General features: G+C 37.7%; 1 protein-coding gene across 2 annotated transcripts in view; it reads left to right on the top strand.

Annotated features, from left to right (window-relative positions):
- The first annotated feature begins 335 nt into the window (after positions 1-335).
- LOC131432621 (synaptotagmin-4) overlaps positions 336-22,212 on the top strand; it is a 64,916-nt gene continuing 43,039 nt past the window's right edge. For both annotated transcript variants that reach the window (XM_058599007.1, XM_058599006.1), the window contains exon 1: positions 336-820. In XM_058599007.1, the coding sequence (XP_058454990.1) occupies positions 781-820 (40 nt within the window). In that variant the 5' untranslated portion in view covers positions 336-780. The remainder of the gene's footprint in view (positions 821-22,212) is intronic.

Here is a 22,212-nt window from a genome sequence, read left to right as displayed (position 1 = left end):
CTGAGAGCTGCCTTAGTATTATTAAAAATATCCACGTTATCTATCGGTCCTTGTTATCCAAGTATGGATATACGGGCATCTAATTGTGACATTTAGAACATGTCAGAAGCGAATGAAGTGCAACTTCATTAAAAACAATGTGCACAGTAGAATCCAATCCATTTGACATTTTGCCAAAAAGCTTCCGTTCTGCTTCGGTAGCCTCACAGTCAAATGTCAGTGGAGACGCCTGCGCCTTAGTTCGCTCTATTATCGATCGTTCGCCTCCCCCGCTCACTCACGAAAAGCTCTCCGATGGACGGTGGCGAAAGCACTGAGTAACTGAACAGGAACAAACCACTCACTCTGTGTCGAGCGGTTTCAATGACCAGTTTGTGGTAACAGAAGAGGGACTGTTTTTCTTGTTTTTTCGGTAGAAAAAATTCTGCATCCCCGTAGGCGGATGCAGGATGAAAAATTGATTCCCTTTATCAAATGTTCGCAGTTTAGTGAGTTTTGGTAAATACTGTTTTGAAGGTTAAACTAAAGGATTCAACAAGGATGAAAATCAGTGGAAAATCCCACCAGTGAAGTAGGAGAAGATTTCAATTGAAGAAACTTCCAGCTCGCAGCAGGAAGAAAGTTATCGATTTAGTGAACCAGTGTGCTGTTGTGTGCACGGAAAGGAAGCTCCGGCAGTTCCATTTGTGATTTAGACCGTGTTTTGCCAGCTGGAATATCCGTAGGAAGAAAAAGTGTGTCGTCGCCTGAAGGAGAGTTCGTGCAGCGAAGGTTTGCAAGATGGGCGACCACGGCCCGGATATGAACATACTGGAAACTGGTAAAATAAGGCTAATTTATGCTGAACTTGTGAGCCATCTTATCTTTGCATTGATTGAGGCGTAGCTAAATGTGGGTTTTCGTTGGAAATTTTGGCAACACATCAAGAAACTTTGGAAAGTAACCAACCAAGCATAATAGCGGCTCGATTAACGAAAAGTTTAAATGAGAAAAAAATATTGCACTGCTTTTTCTTCCCCATTAGAGGTGATTACGGGGGTTATTTTGCGCATATGTTATTTTGTCGTGGTTGGAAGATTGTTTATTAGTTTATTTATTGTTTATTTGCAAGAATATGTCAGCTTTTTCGTAACTTTCCTATTAGAAGCACTTACATAAGATGAATAAGTAATTAAGTAATCGCTTTCAAACACAAGAAGTGTTTGGATGAAATTGCAGATTACTCTTTGCTTTTAATTGAAATTACAAAAACAAGTGTCATCGCGTACCCCGGAAAAACAGATGGCCCTTGAATATTTCATAAATTATTCCAGCATCATGAAAGCTTCAAATTGGATTAACCCATAAACGAAGGATGAGAAATCCCAAGCTTTTCATAGACGGGGGTCATGGTAAAGTCCAGATCCCCAGAGCATAAGCGACGATGTTTGCGCGAATGATTTATTTGTTTGAGGGATTTTTACCTTAGAAATGGTTTTCTTTTACCTGCACGGTTCATGCACACTGATCCGAATTTAATAAAACGAAATTTACATGCTTTCGACGTGAGGCTATTAGTTCAAACATATTAAGAAAAGTTGTGCATCGAATATCGTTGAGAATTTAATCGGGTTTTGATTTTCTATGACTTTTGTATCTTTACATATAACACCAATCTACTCAGTGAATCGAATCTAAGAAAACAGCAGAATGACGCAGTTGTTGAAACAAAAACTTTAAATAAACTTTCAAGCCATAAATATGCTGTTATGTGAGGCATGATATCACTACGGTAGCGTTCAAAAGAAAACTTTTAGAATTTGTTTCCAGCAGACTTTTGTGCTTTGGATGCAGTAGGCGGTGTAAACGTTCTGCCACCGATGGCTGGACATTGACCAACAAAACTCGTGTGGACGCAAAGTTTACTAGTTTGTTTCGACTTCGTCTGTTTTGACGTTGATTGCGATGACCGCACACTAACTGAAAACTAGTTTAATAACACATTTTATTCGAATAGTTTTATTTGCAGTTTACGTTATCGTTGCAATCAAAATAGTTGAAATCAGATTAGAAATCTAATTGCTTACGATTCTTATGCAAATTTGGTAGAAATTTTAGATAATTTTGAACAAATCAGATGAAACTCAACAGGTCTTGGAAAATACTCAATATTTATTCACAATTTGCTGTATTTATATTAATTTTAACCTCTCCATTCATTTGATCGACTGAATACAAAAGTCGGTTGGGTACAACTTAACTTAGAAAACCCCGTTGAAGTATTTTGGAATTGAAAATCCGGATAAAAATATTGAGTGTAAAAGCCGGACCCGGATTTGGCAATGCAAAAAATCGTTTAAAAACATTTTTTTGCAAGAACCGAACAAACAAACTTTGAATGCAAAAACCGGAGGAAAAAAACTTGACCGGTTCTTCCGAAACAATTGTTTTCATCCGGTTCGTGCTATCAAAGTTTTCCAGGCTTCAGTCGCTATGGAACGCAGCATCGATCTGGCCGCCCGTAACATACAATGCTAGAACCGGATAAAAGCATTTGTTTCGGGAGAACCGGTCAAGTTTTTGTCCGGTTTTTGGCATCCAAAGTTTCCTTCTCCGGTTATTGCAAAAAAGATGTTTTTAACGATTCGTTCATTCATCCGGGGTTTCAAACCAGGATTCTTTAGTAATACAATCAGAGACAGCGGATAGAAAAATCGAAGTTCTGGCAACGAGATAAACATAACAAAAGTTCTGAAACCACTTGCATTTGTAATTGTTTGCGAGTGTTGGTAAAGAATGAAGTTAATCCATCAGTATTTCTCGAATTCAGTGAGAAAGCTGCATAAAGCATATGTAAACCATTTCACATTTCTTTCAAATATCATACACTCACTATTCACATCAGAAAACTCACTGAAGAACAGTTCAGTACTGATTTTTTTGCAAACGAATTTTTCACTGAAACTGATCTCACTTGGCAAAAAATCTGTTGTGAAAAGTTCACCAAAAAAACATTCCCATAGATAATATTCAAGAAAAATGTTTGCACATTGAAAATATCTGATATGATTCTCGAGCAGAAGATTTTTGGGAAATTCAGAGAATGTTCAGTGCGTGGTGGAAATGAAAAAAAAGCTAAGCAATAGTGATGATGTATTAGAAATTTATTCAGTATTTAAGCCAATAAAAGCAGCAAGTACTGTGATTAATAATAATTATAATGCTTATCAAAACATTAATAAAAAAACAATCACAAAACATGTTATGCAACTGATTATAGAATATTACCGAATTGAGCTTGAATATATCATACACAGTAGAAACAGGAGCGCAGGTTTTCGCTACGCCAATTCAAACGCTGCGCCTGCTGTGTGTTCGAGACATGTAAAAAACGGCGTTCCTGTTACTTCTATAATCATATTTATGCTAAATAGCGGAGATTTCTCTCCCTACTGATTATCTTTTTGTCGATATATCTGTGGGTGAAAATTCGCCACCTAGTTTCACTGTTACAAAGAATCACTTGTTAACTTCTAGGTTCAGAGTTTTGTATATGCTTGTTTCATGAATGGAAATCTCGACAGTTATTTTTTCAGTTACTGAGTTACTTATCATGTTTTTCCCAATACTTCCTTACCTAGCTCTGGTTGTAGGATGATTAAGTTTCACTTATCTGATTTTTGCATTCAGTTAATTTGATTTGAAATTTTATTTTTTCGTTTGGAGCGAGATTTTCGTTCACCTAACCTTAACATGATTAAATATAGTTTACAGTTCCGTATATTTCTACATGGGTCAAATTAACGACCACTTATCTAGGGCTAACTTGTTGAACAGAAATTCACTGTTGGATTGAAAGTACCATAAATAGGTAATTTTCTAAACTATCCTAATTCAAGACAAACATTTCAAAAGGTCCTATAAGACATTTACTCTCGAAGGCGGAATCTTGAATTGATAAATTGATGGATGAATTTGAACATAAAAATAAAATTGTGCAATGATACCAAGCGGTTCTAAAAGTTTTTATTCCGATTTTTGTTTGTTTAATGCTGTTTCCCAAATTTCAATTATAAAATGGCTAACTTCCATCAAACGACGTTATAACCAAAGCATTTTACGTATGGAAATTGATCAACATAATATGAAGGGATCTTTGGGGTTCCATTGAACGCTATTGAATTTTATCCGGTTTTGACTTCAACAACATACAGTCAACTTTCTCGAAAATAGAATGTCTAATGGTTTCATAGAGTGCTATTGAATGTTTATTGATTATTTTTTAATATTATTCGGTTTTGATTACCTATTCCGGAATTACAAGATTAAGTCTGTGCAATCATTAAGTCGTTTATCTTAATTAATTAGTCGGTTTACATTCCAACAATCCTAACCACAAGTTGGCTAAAACAGTGTTTTCGTACGATTTTCGAAGCTATGAGTTTTGTATCAAAGCGATTTTGGGTGCATACGAGACAAAACTTACACTCCATGGTCTTCTAAATAAAAGCTGTCAAGACCAGTTATTGAGATTTGACCGGATCCGACCTCTGGTTTCGAAGTGATTTTAACAGATAAAGTTCCCTCAATTTTTTCACTAATTTTCCCAAGTTTTGATCCGCGTGAAAGATCTTACAATCCCTTTAATAGTAATTGAATTTCATATGGTTCCGAATTCCTGACTCGGAAGAACAGAGTGAAGAAGTTTAAAATTGTTATTATCAAAACAGTGATTTTGTGTATTTAAAAAGCAAATTCTTTAAAACTAGTCTATTCTTCTAGCCTGCCGGTCTTTCTAGTTTATGACTAAACGAATCTATTTTGGCGATACTTGGCTTTGGAAGTACCGTAAGTAATGGTCGAAATCGAAATCGACTTCTATCGATTTTTATAATTATAATTGATGCAAATACAAGGAATGTTGGAATTGTCGATTCCTAGCTTTTCCACGATTCATTGAAACATTTCTTGCTTGGAAGTCATATTGACAACCACTTGACAGATTGTAATGGTCTTTATCTGTCCGCAAAAATCCTGTAAACCCTGAAAATCGCACTGTAATAAGATCTTTGTGTGCCAAACGATCTCTAAGCTGCAGAAACCCATCGAGAGCTATGCCTAGTTTAGAGACTTACTTAAGGAGTGTATCGATAAGTAGTTAGCAACATTCAAACAGTTATTACTCTGAAATTGCTCATTTTTTTGCAGCGTGTTTTGCGGTGACATGTTTGTTTACATGTCAATAACAGCTGCGCAATCGATTGGTTTCGGTACGTTTTATCGTTTCAATGATGAGTCGAATTGATCCGGAAACGCGAAAGAAAATTCTGCACACTTGGTGCTCAGAAAGTGGTGACACGTGCAACGAAATTGAGAAACGGGTGAAAGTACACCACACCAGTGTCAAAATTGTTATCGAGAAGTTCGGTAAGACCCTTTCCATGAAGGATTTGCCCCGATCCTGTAGGAAAACGGGTCCCAGCCAGCCCGGCCAGGACTTAAAAGTGGGTGAGTACATCAGGAAAAACCCATTGGCGTCGACGCGGGATTTGGCCAAGCAGTTCGATACCAGCATCGGGATGATTCAACGGATCAAAGTTCGGAACTCCCTGAAAACGTACAAGAAACAGAAGGTGCCGAAAAAGTCCCTGGTACAGCAAGTTCAGGCCAAAACAAGAGCGCGAACACTGCATAACCGGATTCTACAGAATAAAGACGGATGCATTCTGATCGGCAACGAAACCTACTCCAAGGAAAACTCTCGAGCGCTGCCCGGACCGCAATATTATACGAAATCGGTGTACCAGGACCTGGACGACGCTGACACCGCGGTGGCGATGGAAAAGTTTGGGCAGAAGGTGTTGGTCTGGCAAGCAATTTGTACCTGTGGTTTGAGGTCGTCGATTTTCTTCACGAAGGGCGCAATTAACGCTAAGGTGTACGAGAAAGAATATTTGAAGAAGAGAGTGCTGCCACTGTACAGAAAGCATAAGGCTCCACCTCTCTTCTGGCCGGATTTGGCTTCAGCCCACTACGCCAACTCCGTTCAACAGTGGTTGTCAAAAAATAATGTACAATTCGTGGAAAAGGACATCAACCCACCGAACTGCCCGGATCTTCGGCCAATTGAAAGGTATTTGGCAATTGTCAAGCGGCACTTTTGGAAGGAAGGTACAGTGTCCCAAAACATGCAGGAGTTAAAAAAAACTGGACAGCTGCCACCAGGAAAGTCACAAAAGTAACTGTGCAGAATTTAATGAAGAATGTCAAGTCCAAAGTGCAAGAGTGCCACAGAAACTTGGATTTTCTTCAATATAATCAGTGAAATGCATAAAAATGTAATTTTTCAACAATATATCGAAAACTGATATCAAAACATGTTTTTTTTTCGCTTTTTTATTCAATAATCAATGTTGCTAACTACTTTTCGATACACTCCTTAGTGCGTGAGTGTACGATTAGTGCCGTGGCTTTCAAAAGGAATATCCAAATGTTTTTGACGAAGTGCGGATCGGTCGATACTAATGCTAACCGATTACATTGGTTCTCTGCTAGGACCAAACACTACGATCTGATCATCCGGTTGACGATTGGTACTCTGGCTGATTGAATTGGGCGCACTACAGTCTATACACTAGAGATGGGCAATCCGTTCGCGAACGGTTCAAAAGAACTAGTTCTTTACGAAGAATGAGTGAACAACAGTTCTTTGTTGAAGAACGATAACTCTCTAATTTTTTCAGAGGAAATAAAAGTGATTGAATTCTATAAGAAAGAAATGTCTATAACTGTATATTTTTAAACAGTTGTAGTTTTTTTTTTGACATTGTGCATATTAGCGATCTTCAATAAGTGCAAAAACGTGATCGAATGCTACTTCAAATACATGCAAAACAGTTTGTTACCAACGAAATATAATTATTTGCTCTCGTGCGGGTTTTGCAGAAACATTCAAAATTTCTGAAGAACGAATGAACGGTTCAAAAGAACCGTTTGGCCCATCTCTTTTTTTTCTCAGTAAAATGATCTGCTGTAACTAATTAAGTAAAACATTGTTTACTGTAAATGCAGTCATAAGAAATAAATGATAAAACTATCTTCTACAATGTTTCTATATTTTTGTATAGAACCTGTTTTATACACAAAATCGTCGTGGTTGTTTGATTAATGGGTCGGTTAGATATGCGAATATTACGGCTATCTATGAAAAAATAACAAACGCGACGTCAGTGCAGTACTATCGATTGCAAAGTATGGTGAAACAGAAGATCAAATTCCACAAAAGGAATACCTTATGATCAAAAAAGGCCTGCTCGGCCATCCATGGAAGTTGACCATCAATGTTAACTTCCCTCTCTGAGCAGCCTAGATAGCCGTGTAGTGTCGGTAGCGGTTTCCCAACTGCTAAGAATAACGCTACGGTCCACCTGTACCGGTGGTATAAGTCCACCAAACAGGTAAGCCGTGTGGCATCCGGCGGAATTATTTTTTACCAAGAATTGATCCACTGGTTTCCTATTCCATGTCGTAAAAGGCCACAAAAATAGGAACTCCTAAGTCAAGGTGTATTTCCGTGCCGATGGCTGAATGGCTGCAGGAGGTTAAACATTGCAGTCGTGAACGGAATATCTTGGGTTTTTCCCTTACTGGATACACGCAATGCTTAGCAATCAACTTCTTTGATCATCGCTTCGGCAGGCCAGAGATTAGAAAGCTGAGTGTCTGTGGGTGTCCTCAAGGTGGTGTACTATCCCCACTTTTATGGATCCTAGTCGCTGATAGTTTGTTAAGGAAACTTAATAACCTTGGATTTCCGACTTATGGTTTTGCCGACGATTATCATATATTGATGACCGGTATAAGCATTAACACTCTCTTTGATTTAATGTAGCAAGCCCTGCGATCTGTTGAACAATGGTGTTGTCAGGTTTGGATTATCTGTAAATCCGGGCAAAACATCAAATGGTGCTTTTCACTCATCGTAGGATAATTACAGGAGCTCGTCCGTTGCAGTTCTTTGGTTCAGAGGTCACTGTGGTCGATCAAGTTAAATACGTCGGGGTTATTCTTGACTCAAAACTGAATTGGTCTGCTCACATTGACTTCAGGATTGAAAGAGCTTGCATGGCTTTCGGCCAATGCAGGAGAGTTTTTGGAAAATCATGGGGACTCAAACCCAGATATATTCATTGGATCTACACAACTATTGTTAGACCAATTTTAGCATATGGATGTCTTGTATGGTGGCAGAAAGGAGAAGTCGCGACAGTTCAGTCAAAGCTAAATCATCTCCAAAGGATGGTCCTAATGGCGATGACAGGAGCATTCACGACAACTCCTAATGCTGCTCTAGAGGCGCTATTGTGTATTAAACCACTACATGTGTTCCTAAAACAAGAAGCATTATCTTGTGCATACCGTCTTAGGGTTACAGGGCTTTGGAACAGTAACCCATTAGAATATGCTACCAGTCACACTCGCTTGTGGTCTCAAATGGTTCCGTGGGATGAGTATTTACTCGCTCCTAGTGACCTAACTCTCACATGCAGTTTTCCTTTTAAAACATTCAATGTGAGCTATCCTCTTCGTTAGGAATGATTGTCTGGTTGTCTGGAACGACAACTTGATGAACACATAGTTTGTTTTACGGACGGTTCTCTGTTGAATGGTCGTGCTGGTGCTGGTATCTACTGTCGTGAAATAGGCTGGAGCAGTCTCATTCACTTGGTAGATACTGTACTGTGTTCCAAGCAGAAATCTACGCAATTCTGTGTGGAGTACAATCGGCATTTCAGCAGAGGATCTGTGGTAAACGTATTTATTTTTGTTCCGACAGTCAGGCAGCCTTAAAAGCACTCAGTTCGAATGACTCACGGTCGAATCTAGTGATCGCATGTCGAACTCAAATTGAAGACCTTAGCATTTCAAATGCTGTTTTCTTCGTATGGGTACCCGGCCATTCTGGTATTACTGGAAATGAATGGGCTGATGAGTTGGCTAGAGCTGGTGCAACGAATGATTTCGTTGGTCCTGAACCAGCTTTACCACTTTCAACTAGTTGGACAAAGCACAAGATACGTTCTTAGGCTGCATCCAAACATGCCAGCTACTGGCGCAGCTTGCAAACTTGCGCTCAGACAAAAGCATTTCTACCAGATTTAAATCTGAAAATGTCAAAGTGTCTACTGCATTTCTCCAAGTATCATTGAAGTATTCTGGTCAGAGCTCTGACTGGACATTGCAAACTCAATTATCACATGGCTACTATTCAACGTGCTGAGTATTATTCGTGTGATTTGTGTGAATGCGATTATGGTACTTCATATCATCTGATATGTAACTGTCCCGCATTGACGCAGCTACGTATCCGGGTTTTTGGTTCTCCATACATGGTTGAGTCTGTGTATGCGGAGCTAAAATTGAAGGATATTCTCTCGTTTTCTCACCCAATGTGGTAAGGAGCTATAGTCAGAAGGGTTCATCGTTCTTCCTGGAGTGAATGAATCCCTTCTGTATTCACCTTAAATAGGGTTTGGCAGATTCTTTGGCATCCTCTGGGGGGTACCTCATTTACTTCTGCTCGTTCTGCATTCAAATTTTGTGTTGCAAATGGCGTGGCGAGTCGTTCTGCATTCTTCCGGGAGTGCAGAATGGTGTCGCTTTTGTAAGATCTCTAAATCCTCTCGGGGGTTGGAGGTTTTATTAACAGCAGACTGTTCGGGACCTCGTAGAGGTTCAGAATTTCCTTCTGCTTCCACTAAATGTGATCCTCAGCAGATTGTTCAGCATCCCTTAGGGGTGCAGAATTTACTTCTGCTTTTATGTGTTTTTGTGTCGTCAATTTTTCCCATCCTCCTAGTCCAACCCTTACCATTTCCTTTCAATCCTTCCCTCTTATATATCGGGAAAATGATGCTAAAAACAAATTGATGGCAAGGCACAAATCTCCAAATATCAAGGGGAACGTGCCATTTGAGCCAATTTGTTCTGATTCCTGATTCCTGATGGTGAAACAGAAGATCAAATTCCACAAAAGGAATACCTTATGATCAAAAAAGAACCGGAATTTTATTAAAAACGCAAAATTTCAATTTATAATAAATTTCTTCATTATCGCCTTCAAAGTACTCTCCTCCTGCGGCAATACATGCATGCCAACGCTTGATCCAATTTTCCATACAAGTTTTATAGGCCGCGAAGATATGGCCTTTAGTTCACGCAGCGAATTCTCTTTTATGGTCTCTATGGTCTCAAAACGCGTTCCCCGCAATGGCAATTTTAGTCAGGGGAAGAGGAATAAGTCACACGGGGCCATATCTGGAGAGTACGGTGCTTGGTTGATGATATTGGTTGAGTTTTTGGCCAAAAACTGCGACACAACCAACGCTGTGTGAGCCGGCGCATTATCGTGGTGTAAAATCCATGAGTTTTCCTTCCATAAGTCTGGCCTTTTTTTGCAAATGGCCTCATGCAAACGACGCATAACGGCCAAATAATATTCCTTATTAACCGTTTGTCCGTCCGGAAGGAATTCATAGTGCACCACACCACGAATATCGAAAAAAAAACAGTCAGCATAACTTTGATTTTGGACCGACTTTGGCGATCTTTTTTCGGTTTCGGCTCGCCTTCGAAGCGCCATTCGGTCGATTGTTGTTTTTCCTAGACACGATTCACCAAAGGCCAAAGGGACATTTTCAACGTTTCGGAACATTTAAATCCATTTGCAACACAAAATTTGATGCACGCACGTTGTTCTAAATTTTCATTGTTCTGTAGCCGGCTACCCAGAGTATTATCACGTGATAATATTAATAGGATAAACCGTATTTGAAAAAAAAAATGAAAATTCCCCTAAATTCCATTAAGAAGAATGCCACTAACCGCCCTAACCCCAAACATTGATTAATAGGATATTTACTAACAAACTACCCTTTCATGTGATGCATGTGGAAATGCAGAGGATTCCTCGGTTTTTAGTAGCAACATACATGTATTTGGGGATCAATATTGTTTTCAAAATGTAAATCAACGGGTTATTCCAAAGCATGTTGATTTGGTCCTATTAATAGCGGAGTAGCAACACACGGATGGTTTCTAATCTGCTATGAATACTGCTAATATTGCTATGACCACCAGTTTCATTTCCATGGTTACAAGTAAGTCAAAGACAAAAATGTAGTGTTATTCAGTTCCGTCAAAATATTCAACATGAAGAATTGCTTTTGTTTGTAGTTATCGAAGAAAATGTAAAGAATACCTAATCATAATTCCTCTGAAATCACAGTCTTGGTAGTAACGAAAATGTATAGGTCAAAATAAATTTTTTCCTTGATTCGACAATGCTGAATAGTTCATATTGAACTCCTCCGCAATTCAGCATGGATCGCTAAGCAGACGATAAGCTCAAAGTTATGCTACGTAAATAGTCACTAACGGCGCATGTTAAACTGCTAAGTGGCTTTAACGGTTCAATATGAGCTGTTATGCGTTAAAGAATCGAAACTGAAATCATTTTGTGCGTTAAGTATAAAAAAGGTCACCTTTGAGCAAATATAATCCTGTTCGAAAAATTGAAGAACTTAGTGTGAAGCTTTTGAAACTTATATTACCATAAACTTTTTAATACCGATGTATCCTATGCCTATTTCAATTGCAACTCAAATCCCATGATGAATGTCTTCTTTCAGTTCAGTACTTGGTAATGAGTCATGCCCTCGTTGCAGTATCCTTTGCATATTTCATCGGCTCCAGCAGAGTCCTGCTCGTAGAGCTGTCGTCGGGCGTCGTCTATTCCTGTTCTATGAAATGACGGGTATATCCGCGATTATTTTACTCGAAGCACCTCAACTCACGCAACAATTTTCCATACACACGCCCTGTTCGTAGGGGGTACTGGGGTTAAATGCATAAGTGGAACAAAGTATTTAAGGTTTAGAGAAAAAGTTATCTGTTATGATTCTTTGTAGTAAAATATATTTTGCGAGTAATATTTTTTACAGTAGTTAGCCAAAATATGAAAAATCTAAGTTTTGAAACCATTTGACTCGTAGAGACAATCCGAAATGGGTTAGAAACTCGATATTCATACGATAGATAGATTGGAAAGATGCACAAGGATAGGATAAAAAGTAGTATAACTTCCCGCTGGTCATTTTATACCAACAAGATATAATAAACAAGTTTTCTCTAATACTTTCAATCAGCAAAATTGTTTTGTGATGTTGTTTTATGTGAATACAATTATCCATCGAAAGACTTTTGGTTCAGAGCAAAGATTTGCTCCGAAAAGCAAGGACTGCTAGAACCTGTCAAATCGGAAATGTCACAAAACTCTTGGCATGATCATTTTACCCTCACTTCCCCCCACACTAAGCCCATGCACTGCCTCAATGTTTTTCCCCCTGTGAAGTCCATCGATTCAGTGGCGGCGTAGAGCCACCGTGGCGGACAGCTTGTTTTTGGTTTATAATGAATGTGATTTAGCCGGGCTTCAATTGTTGCCACACGCGATACGCTTCCGCGTTCTGGCGTCAGCCCGACGCTAATTGTGTCGTTTGTGGTAAACAGTTTCCGATGATTCATTGAAAGCCGAAACTGCATTGAATGGTAAACTATTCAGTTCTGGTGGTGGTTGGCAAATATTGAAAAAGTATTTTAATTTGGCCGGTAACGCTTAGCTGTTTGATGAGATTCATATACAAACTCTAGGAACATTAGAAAACACCAACAATATAATTGCTATCAATATTTTACAAGTATTATCACCTAATCACATTTAAGTTCAGTTACTTGAATTGAAAAAATGAGATTTGGTATACAAGCTTCTTTGCAAACTACAAAGTGGACCATCACTTTTCCCAATTTTCCTATTAGGACCCCATAAAACACTTTCCCGTTGAAAACAATTTGACTGGTCTTCAAGATCTCCAGTAAAAGGAAAACGGACTGTGCAAATAATTTCCTCGTGGGAGTTTAATCACAGACTAACAGACAGGATACTCAAATTGGATTCTTCAATCATTTTAACGGTCATTTCGAATATTCATTTAGTTGGGACAGTACTCGCATATGTCATGATGGCGCCACGTTACCCCATCAAAAACATCCGGTCTGTCATCTAGACTGTGTTTATTTTTTCATTTACCAACAGAGTTGCCATTCATACAGAATTACTTGTAATGTATTGTTTTGTATACGTCCATGCGAATTTCATGCAGGCTACAGATTTAATACATATTGCCAAAACTGTATACAGAATTGTGCCTACTTCTCATGATCCAACATAATACAAAATCAAACCCGTTTTGTTACAATATTTACTTGCTTCTGATTTGCCGCCACTTGATTTCGGGTGAAAATTACCAACACAATCAAAAATAGTCTAGATGAACAACTTTGAGAAAAATAAACGGTTATTATCAACGTAATCCCATAATTTATTGTGACGATTCATTTTCAAATATTATGATGAAATCAGGCATACCTGCAAGCAGCTAATCGGTATTGACAAACGAGGGGGAACCAACTTGTAAAAAAAACTTTTACATAACACCGATATTAAACAGTTCTCGCAGTACAATATAGGTGGAACTAGTGCAACACGAAAAATTATTCTTATACGAATTTACTCATACTGTCATGTCTGTTAGTCTATGGTTTCTTCAAGTATAAATAAATATCTGCCGTGTCAATCAAAAATCTGTAAATTTAGAAATAAATCGGCATACGTGGCATCACTGGTCTAACGTTGCCAGGTATACCGATTTCTCGGTATTTATACCGATTTTTGACTTTTATAACGCAATGCAGACATGTTTTCCTAAAATATCAAAAGAAGCAGACTTTTTCAAACAGAACCATCTCAAGAAGACGTAACAGACCAGGCGCGTATACAGAGAGGAGGGGTTTAGAGGTTCAAACCTCCCCCGAAACTCAAGAAATTATTGTGGGAGTCCTGTCTCCCACATTTTGTATTTGTATTTGCGATTATATATATATATATATATATATATATATATATATATGTAAATGCGATTATATATGACGCAGTAGATATGACTTGGGTACAAACCCAGTTTTAATGGATGCTTTTTTCGATTTCTAAAAAGTGTCCGATTTAGCCCCGGTCTCCTCTGTATTATGAAAACCACCCCCGAATTTTTTGGGTACGTGCCTGCAATAGACAGTTGTCTGCGAGATGCAGGCACACTGACATTCTGGAAAAGTAAACTGATCGAGGAGGCTAAGATTGTTTAAAATTACCAATGTTATAAATATTTAGACTCTAAGGGCATGTTCAGGAGTGTTTTGGTTCTAGATGCATAATTTGTGTCAGTTTTAAAATTTAAATCTAGAAATTATAACAAAATAAACTGGCATCCCCGGTAGCGTTTTATCTGTGTTTCAAATATAGAAAAAATAGAACGGCAGCGTATACCAGTTTTTAATTTGACAGTAGAACTGTTCGAATAAATAAAACTAAAACGGCTTGCTGGGGATATGTTTGTTTCAGTTTCAGTTATATTATAGACCACCCATATAAATCTTGCAACTGCTGAATTTACTCTAAAATGCAAATTCATCAATTAAAAGTTCTATATGGAAGATCTATAATAAGGCTGAAACTGGAACAAACGTGTCCCCAGCAAACCGTTCTAATTTTATTTATTCGACCAGTTCTTTTGTCAAATTTTAAACTGGTCTACGATGCCGTTCTATTTTTTGTATATTTGAAATACGAGTAAAACACTGCTTGGGCTGCCATTTTTTCTTGTTATAAAATTCAGATTTAAATTTTAAAACTGACATAAATTATGCATCTAGAACTAAAACGCTAAAACTTTTGACAGAAACTTTTCGCTCACACACTAATATTAGTACAAATGCCATATGCCTTTGACATCAGGGATGCCAGGTTAAATTTTAAGCAGATTTTAAAAAGTTTATGCAATCAAACTGTTGCAGTGACAGTGGAAAAAATATCGTTTTTAGCGAGCAAAAATGAAAGTCAAATACTCTGAAGATGTAAATTTAAAAACGTGATTAATCCACCTAGCAGTGAGATGATACCTTTTTTTTATCAATCCGCATGTGTTTTTTTGCATGGATATTCTTAGGTGTTTTAGTTCTCATGACATTATTTTAATTATCGTCGTTTCAAACGGCAAATTGAGATTTTAATCACTCATTACCCTGTAATTTCGAATCTGCAAATCGTATCGAATTTCAATCTTAACGTGTGACATTCGATTGAACATTCCATGAGATGTCGAAGTAAGTTCCACTTTAGAGTTTTTCGTCATTATTTATGGTACTTCCAGAGCTGGTATTCAGGAACTAGCATAACCTAAAATGATTCGAATGGCCATAAATTAATACGCCAAACAATTTACATCTTTTATATCGGTATGAATTTTAAAAATTCATCATCTGTAATTCCAGAATCGGATAAAATTCACCAATTTTGTATGGGACCTTAAGTCCTTTAATTTGAATTTTTGTTTTTGAAGTTCGATTTGGCCTTTTTGAAAAAATGATTAAACTTTGAGAAACGATTCCAAACTGGATCCGGAGTTCTAAGATCGGTGTAGCCGAAATCAGATAAATTCACCTGAGGAGTGTGTAGGCATCTTTGAGAATTTGTAGTGGGAATTAAAATTTGGGGGTACATTCCGAATCCAAAAAAGAATACCGCTTAAACTGAAATAAATTTATTTGGTAATCGACTATCCAAATTTGCAAACCCGATAAACCTGATTAATTTATGTGAAATGGACATTTTTATACTAATCACCCTGTATCTCCTAAACCAGAAATCGGATCTGACTAATTTTTATAGGATTTTAAGACCTCTCATTTGAATCATAGATGATTCTTAGATTTCATTTGAATCTTAGATCGGTTCAGCCATCTACGAGAAAAATGAATTGCATTATTTTAATTTCGTTTCACATGTCATCCTGTGGTTCCGAAATCGGAAGTCGGATCCAAATTTGGAAGTATACTAGTTTTCATATGAATCTGAGTTTGTAGAAAACGGTTTAGCCATCTCCAAAAAAAAATTGAGTGAAATTATTTGTCACACACGCATTTGCTGATCTCGACGAACTGAGTCGTATGGTATATGGAAGTTATGTTCTTCCAGCTTTTATTGCTGTAAGTAGTTTAAATCAATATAATTATGGAATTACTTTCAACTCTAAAATGCTGATATCATCTGGTTTATAAATGCCATATTCGAACGATTATGTTGCCAAAAACGAATCGTGCTAAAATCGGTCCAAGGCAAATTGTCATGAAAAAGGATGCTGTACACATTTTTTTGGGTACTTCGAAACAAATGTATGTAACAGTATAAAAAATCGTGTTTTATGTTGCTCCTAAACATTTCTTTGCCAGACAGCACTCAAAACTTCTACTGCTGGAATAAGGGGAAAAGTCGTTTACACAAAAATATTGATATCTCCGTTAAAAATGGACGGATTTTAACAAACTATGGCTTGTTGGATAGCTATTACCGTGCGGAATCTAAGTCTAAAAACATATTCTGTTTTCAAGGTCAATTGTGACAGATACTGTCAAAAAACTGAAAATTTTGACATAAAACTTAGTAGAACTCAAAAAGTAAACATCCTATCTCAAAACCATTCAATAGCGTTTTGGGTGACGGGGAGACCTTTCATTTGCGACTAGTTTGATCAAAATCGGTCCAGCCATCTCTGAGATCTCGACCTCTTAGTTGACAACACACATACAGACACACACACATACACACACACACACACACAGACATTTGCTCAGTTCGTCGAGCTGAATCGATTGGTATATGACATTCGGCCCTCCGGGCCTCGGAAAATTTTTCGAAAGTTTGAGCGAATTCTATACCTATTTTTTATATATATAAAAAAAGGTAAAAATGTCCATTTAATATTAGATAATAAATGAAATCCATAAATATCTGCAACGTTAATCAGAAACCTGTAAAGTCAGAGATAAATCTGCATACGTGGCAGTTTTCATGTACTGGGCTTATTTGTATGTGTGTATTGCGGGAAACGGACTCTGCAAATAAATTTTTGTTCTAATCAAGTATAAAATGCACAATGAAAAGTTTAACCGATTTACACACAATCTCATTCGACCAGTTTTTGATTCCAACACCTTTTACTTGCGAATTCAAATAATTAGACTTTCGATTGCTAGTCGATCGAAAATAAAAAAAAATGTCATTGTGCCCCACTGCTGTCATACTTAACAATCCAATTATGGGAAATTGTCATTTACTGAACAATTGAGGGAGTGGATTGTTATGGTAAGCAATACGAATAAAATTGCAGATCAGCAACCCCCTGTGGCCTTCATCTTTTACCACCCCGTTAAGGATTGACTGTTTTTTTTGTCGAATGCTCTACTGAAGGACTGCGACAGTATGGCGTCAATGGGCTGCTATCCCGAGCAAATATCAGCGCATTTGCATCGCTCTGCAGCACAGGATAAAGGCTGTATTTGAAGAAAATCTATTTAATGTCCGTTCTTTTTACTAGAAATTGCTTTTTAGATTTTGGATACCGGCATGGCAAACTTGTTTCGGCGGTTTCAATTACAGTTTCTTCAAACCCAGTTAGTGAATTCTCCAACAACTAATGTCGTTTTTTATCGATTCCTCTCACTCAGTGCCAGTGTTTTGTGCTGAAATTTGATCAACGGTTTTGTGAAATTCGCACTGTTATTTGTTCATTTCAGTTCGTATTAAAAAGAAAACGGGTGCAAAGTAGTTTCCAGTGAATTTCTCGCTTGGATGAAATTCCAAGTATTTCTCGCTTGGATGAATTGTCGTCTTGAGGCATGTAAACTACATTGTTGTTTTTCTCACAGTCTAAGATTAGTTGGACATAATGACGATAAGACAGACCCACTCAGAAACAGGGTCTGGATTTCGACAAGTTGTCGCATTTGAACATTCGAATTCCATTTTAAAATTCAGTCGGATTTTAGAGTGAAAAATGGTACATTTCAGAACATATTAGATTATATTAGAAATTTCTGAAAACATTGTAGATGATTTTAGATGGTTTTGAGAGAAATTGAAGTTAAGAAACTATGACCTAGGCCCAAACGACCATTTACGAGATAAAAAAGCACACGAATTGAAGCAATGTGACGATTGGACTTCGGTCGTCGGGAGCAACAGTCGGTAGTAATGAGAGCAGACCTTTTGCGTGCTACAAGAGGAGACTCCAACGGAACACATACCAGATCCGTACCCACGGACAACAGATCAATCACTACACTGTTATCCAGTTCCAAACGATATTTCAGTAATGTTTACCAACACACAAGAGAAAAAAGTGCAAACAAACTGAAAGTGTTTCATTTCTTTCGAGTACAGTCTTTAAACAGTCTGGTTTGTGCACTCTGAGTTATCTTCCTCAATAATTTATCTCAACGGGTGCAAAAAACTGTCTTGAATCCGTCACAGAGTGAAAATCGTTCCACTTTTTGTTTATTTCTGTGCACTTGGCTTGGCATTCAACTATTCAACGATAGAGAAAAAAATCTGATGAATGTTCCTTGCAAAGGAAAGCAACTGAAAACTGATGATGAGACGATAGGCAATCATTTCACTGCATTTCACACACAGCTTTGTGCATTTTTTATCATAGCAAAATGGAAGGGTGATCTCTAACTTTCATTCGCCAATCTGCAGATTGTAAATATTAATGAGACTTTTTCGCCATTACTGGAATAGCTTGATAAACACAACTTTCATAATTATCGTGTCCAGTAAGGGGAAGGAAACGAGTGGTCTTGGTTCCGAAGTAAGATGGGAAAACCCTTTTCCAACTGTTTTCATTCATCGTTCAAGGTCGGCATTTATCAAATGTCCGTTGACGATGGAACCGACGGCAGTGGGTTTTATTTTTCTTCTTCCGTGGCAGCTTTAGGGATTCAGTCGCTGACGTAAGGCCCTCCATCCGCAATTTACTTCTGACACGATTTTGCAACGCAAGTTATGCAGTCAGGCTCAATGCTGTCACCTCGCGTACGTGTACTGAAAAGGGAATCACAATAATGCTGTCGATGAAATGTTCGCCGCCTTAGTTGGATTGGTAGGTGCGAATCCGCAATAATTAGATTGAACTTTTACACTAGTTAGTGCGAAGTTCAAGTCGTTTGATGGCATAGAATGTAATTAAATATTTTAGATTGAAACAGGAAAGATTTCCGAAGCCAGTTAATGTGAAAATTGTTGGCTAACCAATACTGTATAGCATGTTCAGATTTTCAGCTTAGAAAAACCGAATGGTTTTTTTTTCAATAAATGTCCACTACAGCTTAGATTTTCCTGTTGAAATAACCTCATAAAGAAGATGCCGGGAGGAAATACAACGACAATAATTTTCAAGGATATTGTTCGGTTACCACCTTTTCTACTCCCTACATACCACGAGTTGCACGTTCAAAGTCATGCATCAAGGATTACGAATGTCACTTCCCCCCCAATAAACCACCCTCTTTCTTCGCTCAAACCGATGAGCTTTTTTCGATGGATCGGAGAAAAAGAAAGAAGCATCTCGAACGGAAGCAATTTTGTATAGGTTATGGCGGTGTTGAATTCCGTCGAAAATCGAACAATGAAAGGGAAGGGAGGGCTGTTGGATGGTTACAGCTCCCCAATGGACTTCTGCCAATGAACGAACTCGTAACTCTGTTGTTCATGACCGTTGGAAGAAAACGTGCTCGAGAAATGCACGGCTGTGTCGTCCTGTGCTCGAAGTGGTGATTGCGTTGTTGTAGAATGGCGTCTTTTCACTGCCGCACACACGGCAAACGAGAAGTTGGGAACCACTTTGATAATGTCCCATTTTCGACTTATTTGGTACGATGCTTATCTTTTCAATAACTTTTCAATAACACAGGAGAAGTGCGTATAATGACAGCTGTTAAACCTGCAATCGCTCTGGAATTGCTCTATATTTTGTTTTGTTTCTGCTGAAGTGCTGACAAGACAAACATGAAACCTCTGCAGAGCAAAATCAGGAGCTGGAAATTTTATTTGGGAGATCTATAATAGAACTGGAACTGAAACAAACGATTCCCTAGTCAGCCGTTTTGATTTCATTTAATCGAACAGTTCTATTGTCAAATTTAAAACTGGTTTAGTAATTTTGAATGCAAAACCCACATGAAAACATTTAGTGCAACAACTGGACACGAATTTGGCAATGCAATAATCGTTTCAAAACTTCTGTTTTTTGCAAGCAACGGGAAAAAAAATTGAATGCAAAAAACCGGGTAAAACGAGGTTCTGCCTTTTTTGCCACCGTGGTGTTTCTTTGATGTGATCCATATCGATATATAATAAAAGCAAAGTCAGCAGCTGGATGGGAGATTGACTATAGAAATGAAACTGAAACAATCGTATCCCTATCAAATCGTCTTAGTTTTATTCATTCAAACAGTTCTACACTCAAATAATTCACGTTCGATTCACTTAAAAAATCACGTAAAATGGTTTCAAATGTCAAATTGAATATTTTAAGTGACGAAAATGAATGTTATACGAACATCCCGTAACATGAATAGAGTCATCAGCATCACATAAGGTTTACGTGAATTGACCAAACGTCAAACAATCTACGTGAATTTCTAGTGTGAAAAACTCGATTTTGAAAATGGCGAGCAGTGGCCTTCGAAGTGTAAGTAGTGTAAATATTTGCGAGAAATGTTATTTAATTACAATTTTTTTTCTCCATCGACCGGACCATTCCAGTATGAAAGTTTCCACGTGTTCAACTGGACCGAGTGCCTGCGTGAGTCCGGAAGTTTACCCGCTCCTGCCGAATGCTTCACACCACCCCGGTGGCACGATTGTCATCTGCATACAATTGGCTTGAAGCCGAAAATTTTGGTTCTTTGGTTCTAGTTCGCTGTCAAATGCTGTGTTTAAGCATTGTTCACACGTTCACATTTTTCTTCATACGGTTGCACCAACTTATGAAAATGATTTGGATGGAATATAATCAAACTGTAATAAACCACAATTTCTTTTTCTCATTCAAAAAGAGGTCAAATTACTTGTTTTATAGAGAATACTAGACTAGAGTTATATTTGTACTGGGTTTGAAGAAATTAACTTTTGACACCAGCGTGGTTTGATTGTATGGTATGAACGTAGCTTAACATATTGTTGACAACAACGCCACCAAAACAAAATGCGTCGATTTCAGGAACCAGCTTCCATAGCAGGGGTGCTTCAAACAGGCCGTTGGTACACCGAAAAACGAGTTCAAAATCGGTATGAAGCCTAGAGACACTGGAACCATGTAATGCGACTTCAATCTGCATTGCTAGTGTTGTGGGAGTTCTTGGATCTAGACTTCGGCTTCGGTTGGATGGCAGTGACAACAAAAACGATTTCTGGAGGCTTTTCGATTTGAGATACCACGACGTTATTAGTTGCTTTTTAAGCCATTGGAATTAAATGCAAATTTTCTGAAATAAATGTATTATTTTAAATGGCATTTTTCATTTCATAGATTTATATAAAAATCTGAAATCTCCCTTTTGACTTCAACCAATATATAAAATAGTAATTCTCTGGTATCGAAATTTGATATGAACTGATAGGTAAATGTTATATGAACAGTACATTACATTTTACCTATGAAACACGTAACTTTCACTGGATTATGCATTAAACAGCTTTTAAATGCCAGTCCATTAAAACCTACGTGAAAAGTAGGGTGGAAAATATTCACATAACTTTTCACGTAACTATAACATGATTATTATTTTGAGTGTACAGTTAAATTTAAGACTGGTTTGTGCTGCCGTTCTATTTTCCTTCACTATACGGGCCCGGGCGTGAATTAAAAATTTGTTTCCGTTTTAGAAATTTTGTCATAATTTTGAACGCTAATAACTCAGTGATCTGTGGATAGATTTATATGATTTAACTACCAATCGATTCGGAAACCTTTAACTTTAACTTGTATGGTGACGTGATTTCAGTATTTCAATAGTACACCAATGAAAAATTGGTTTGAATTAACCTATGTTTTCATTAGCCAATCACAGCGGATCATGATGTCATGACCAGAGCTAATTAAAGTCATTTTCAGTGACGTGGGCAATTATACTCTCTCTTTGTTTTAATGAGAAACGAGAATGCTTCGTCTCTCTTCGTTTGTTCTGGTGTCGGTCATTTACGAATGAGACAGTAAAACA

This window comes from Malaya genurostris, chromosome 2 (genome assembly GCF_030247185.1).
Source record: "Malaya genurostris strain Urasoe2022 chromosome 2, Malgen_1.1, whole genome shotgun sequence".
Classification (NCBI taxonomy): domain Eukaryota; kingdom Metazoa; phylum Arthropoda; class Insecta; order Diptera; family Culicidae; genus Malaya; species Malaya genurostris.
The sequence above is the reverse complement of the archived record's forward strand: the minus strand, read 5'-3'. Positions and strand labels throughout refer to the sequence as shown.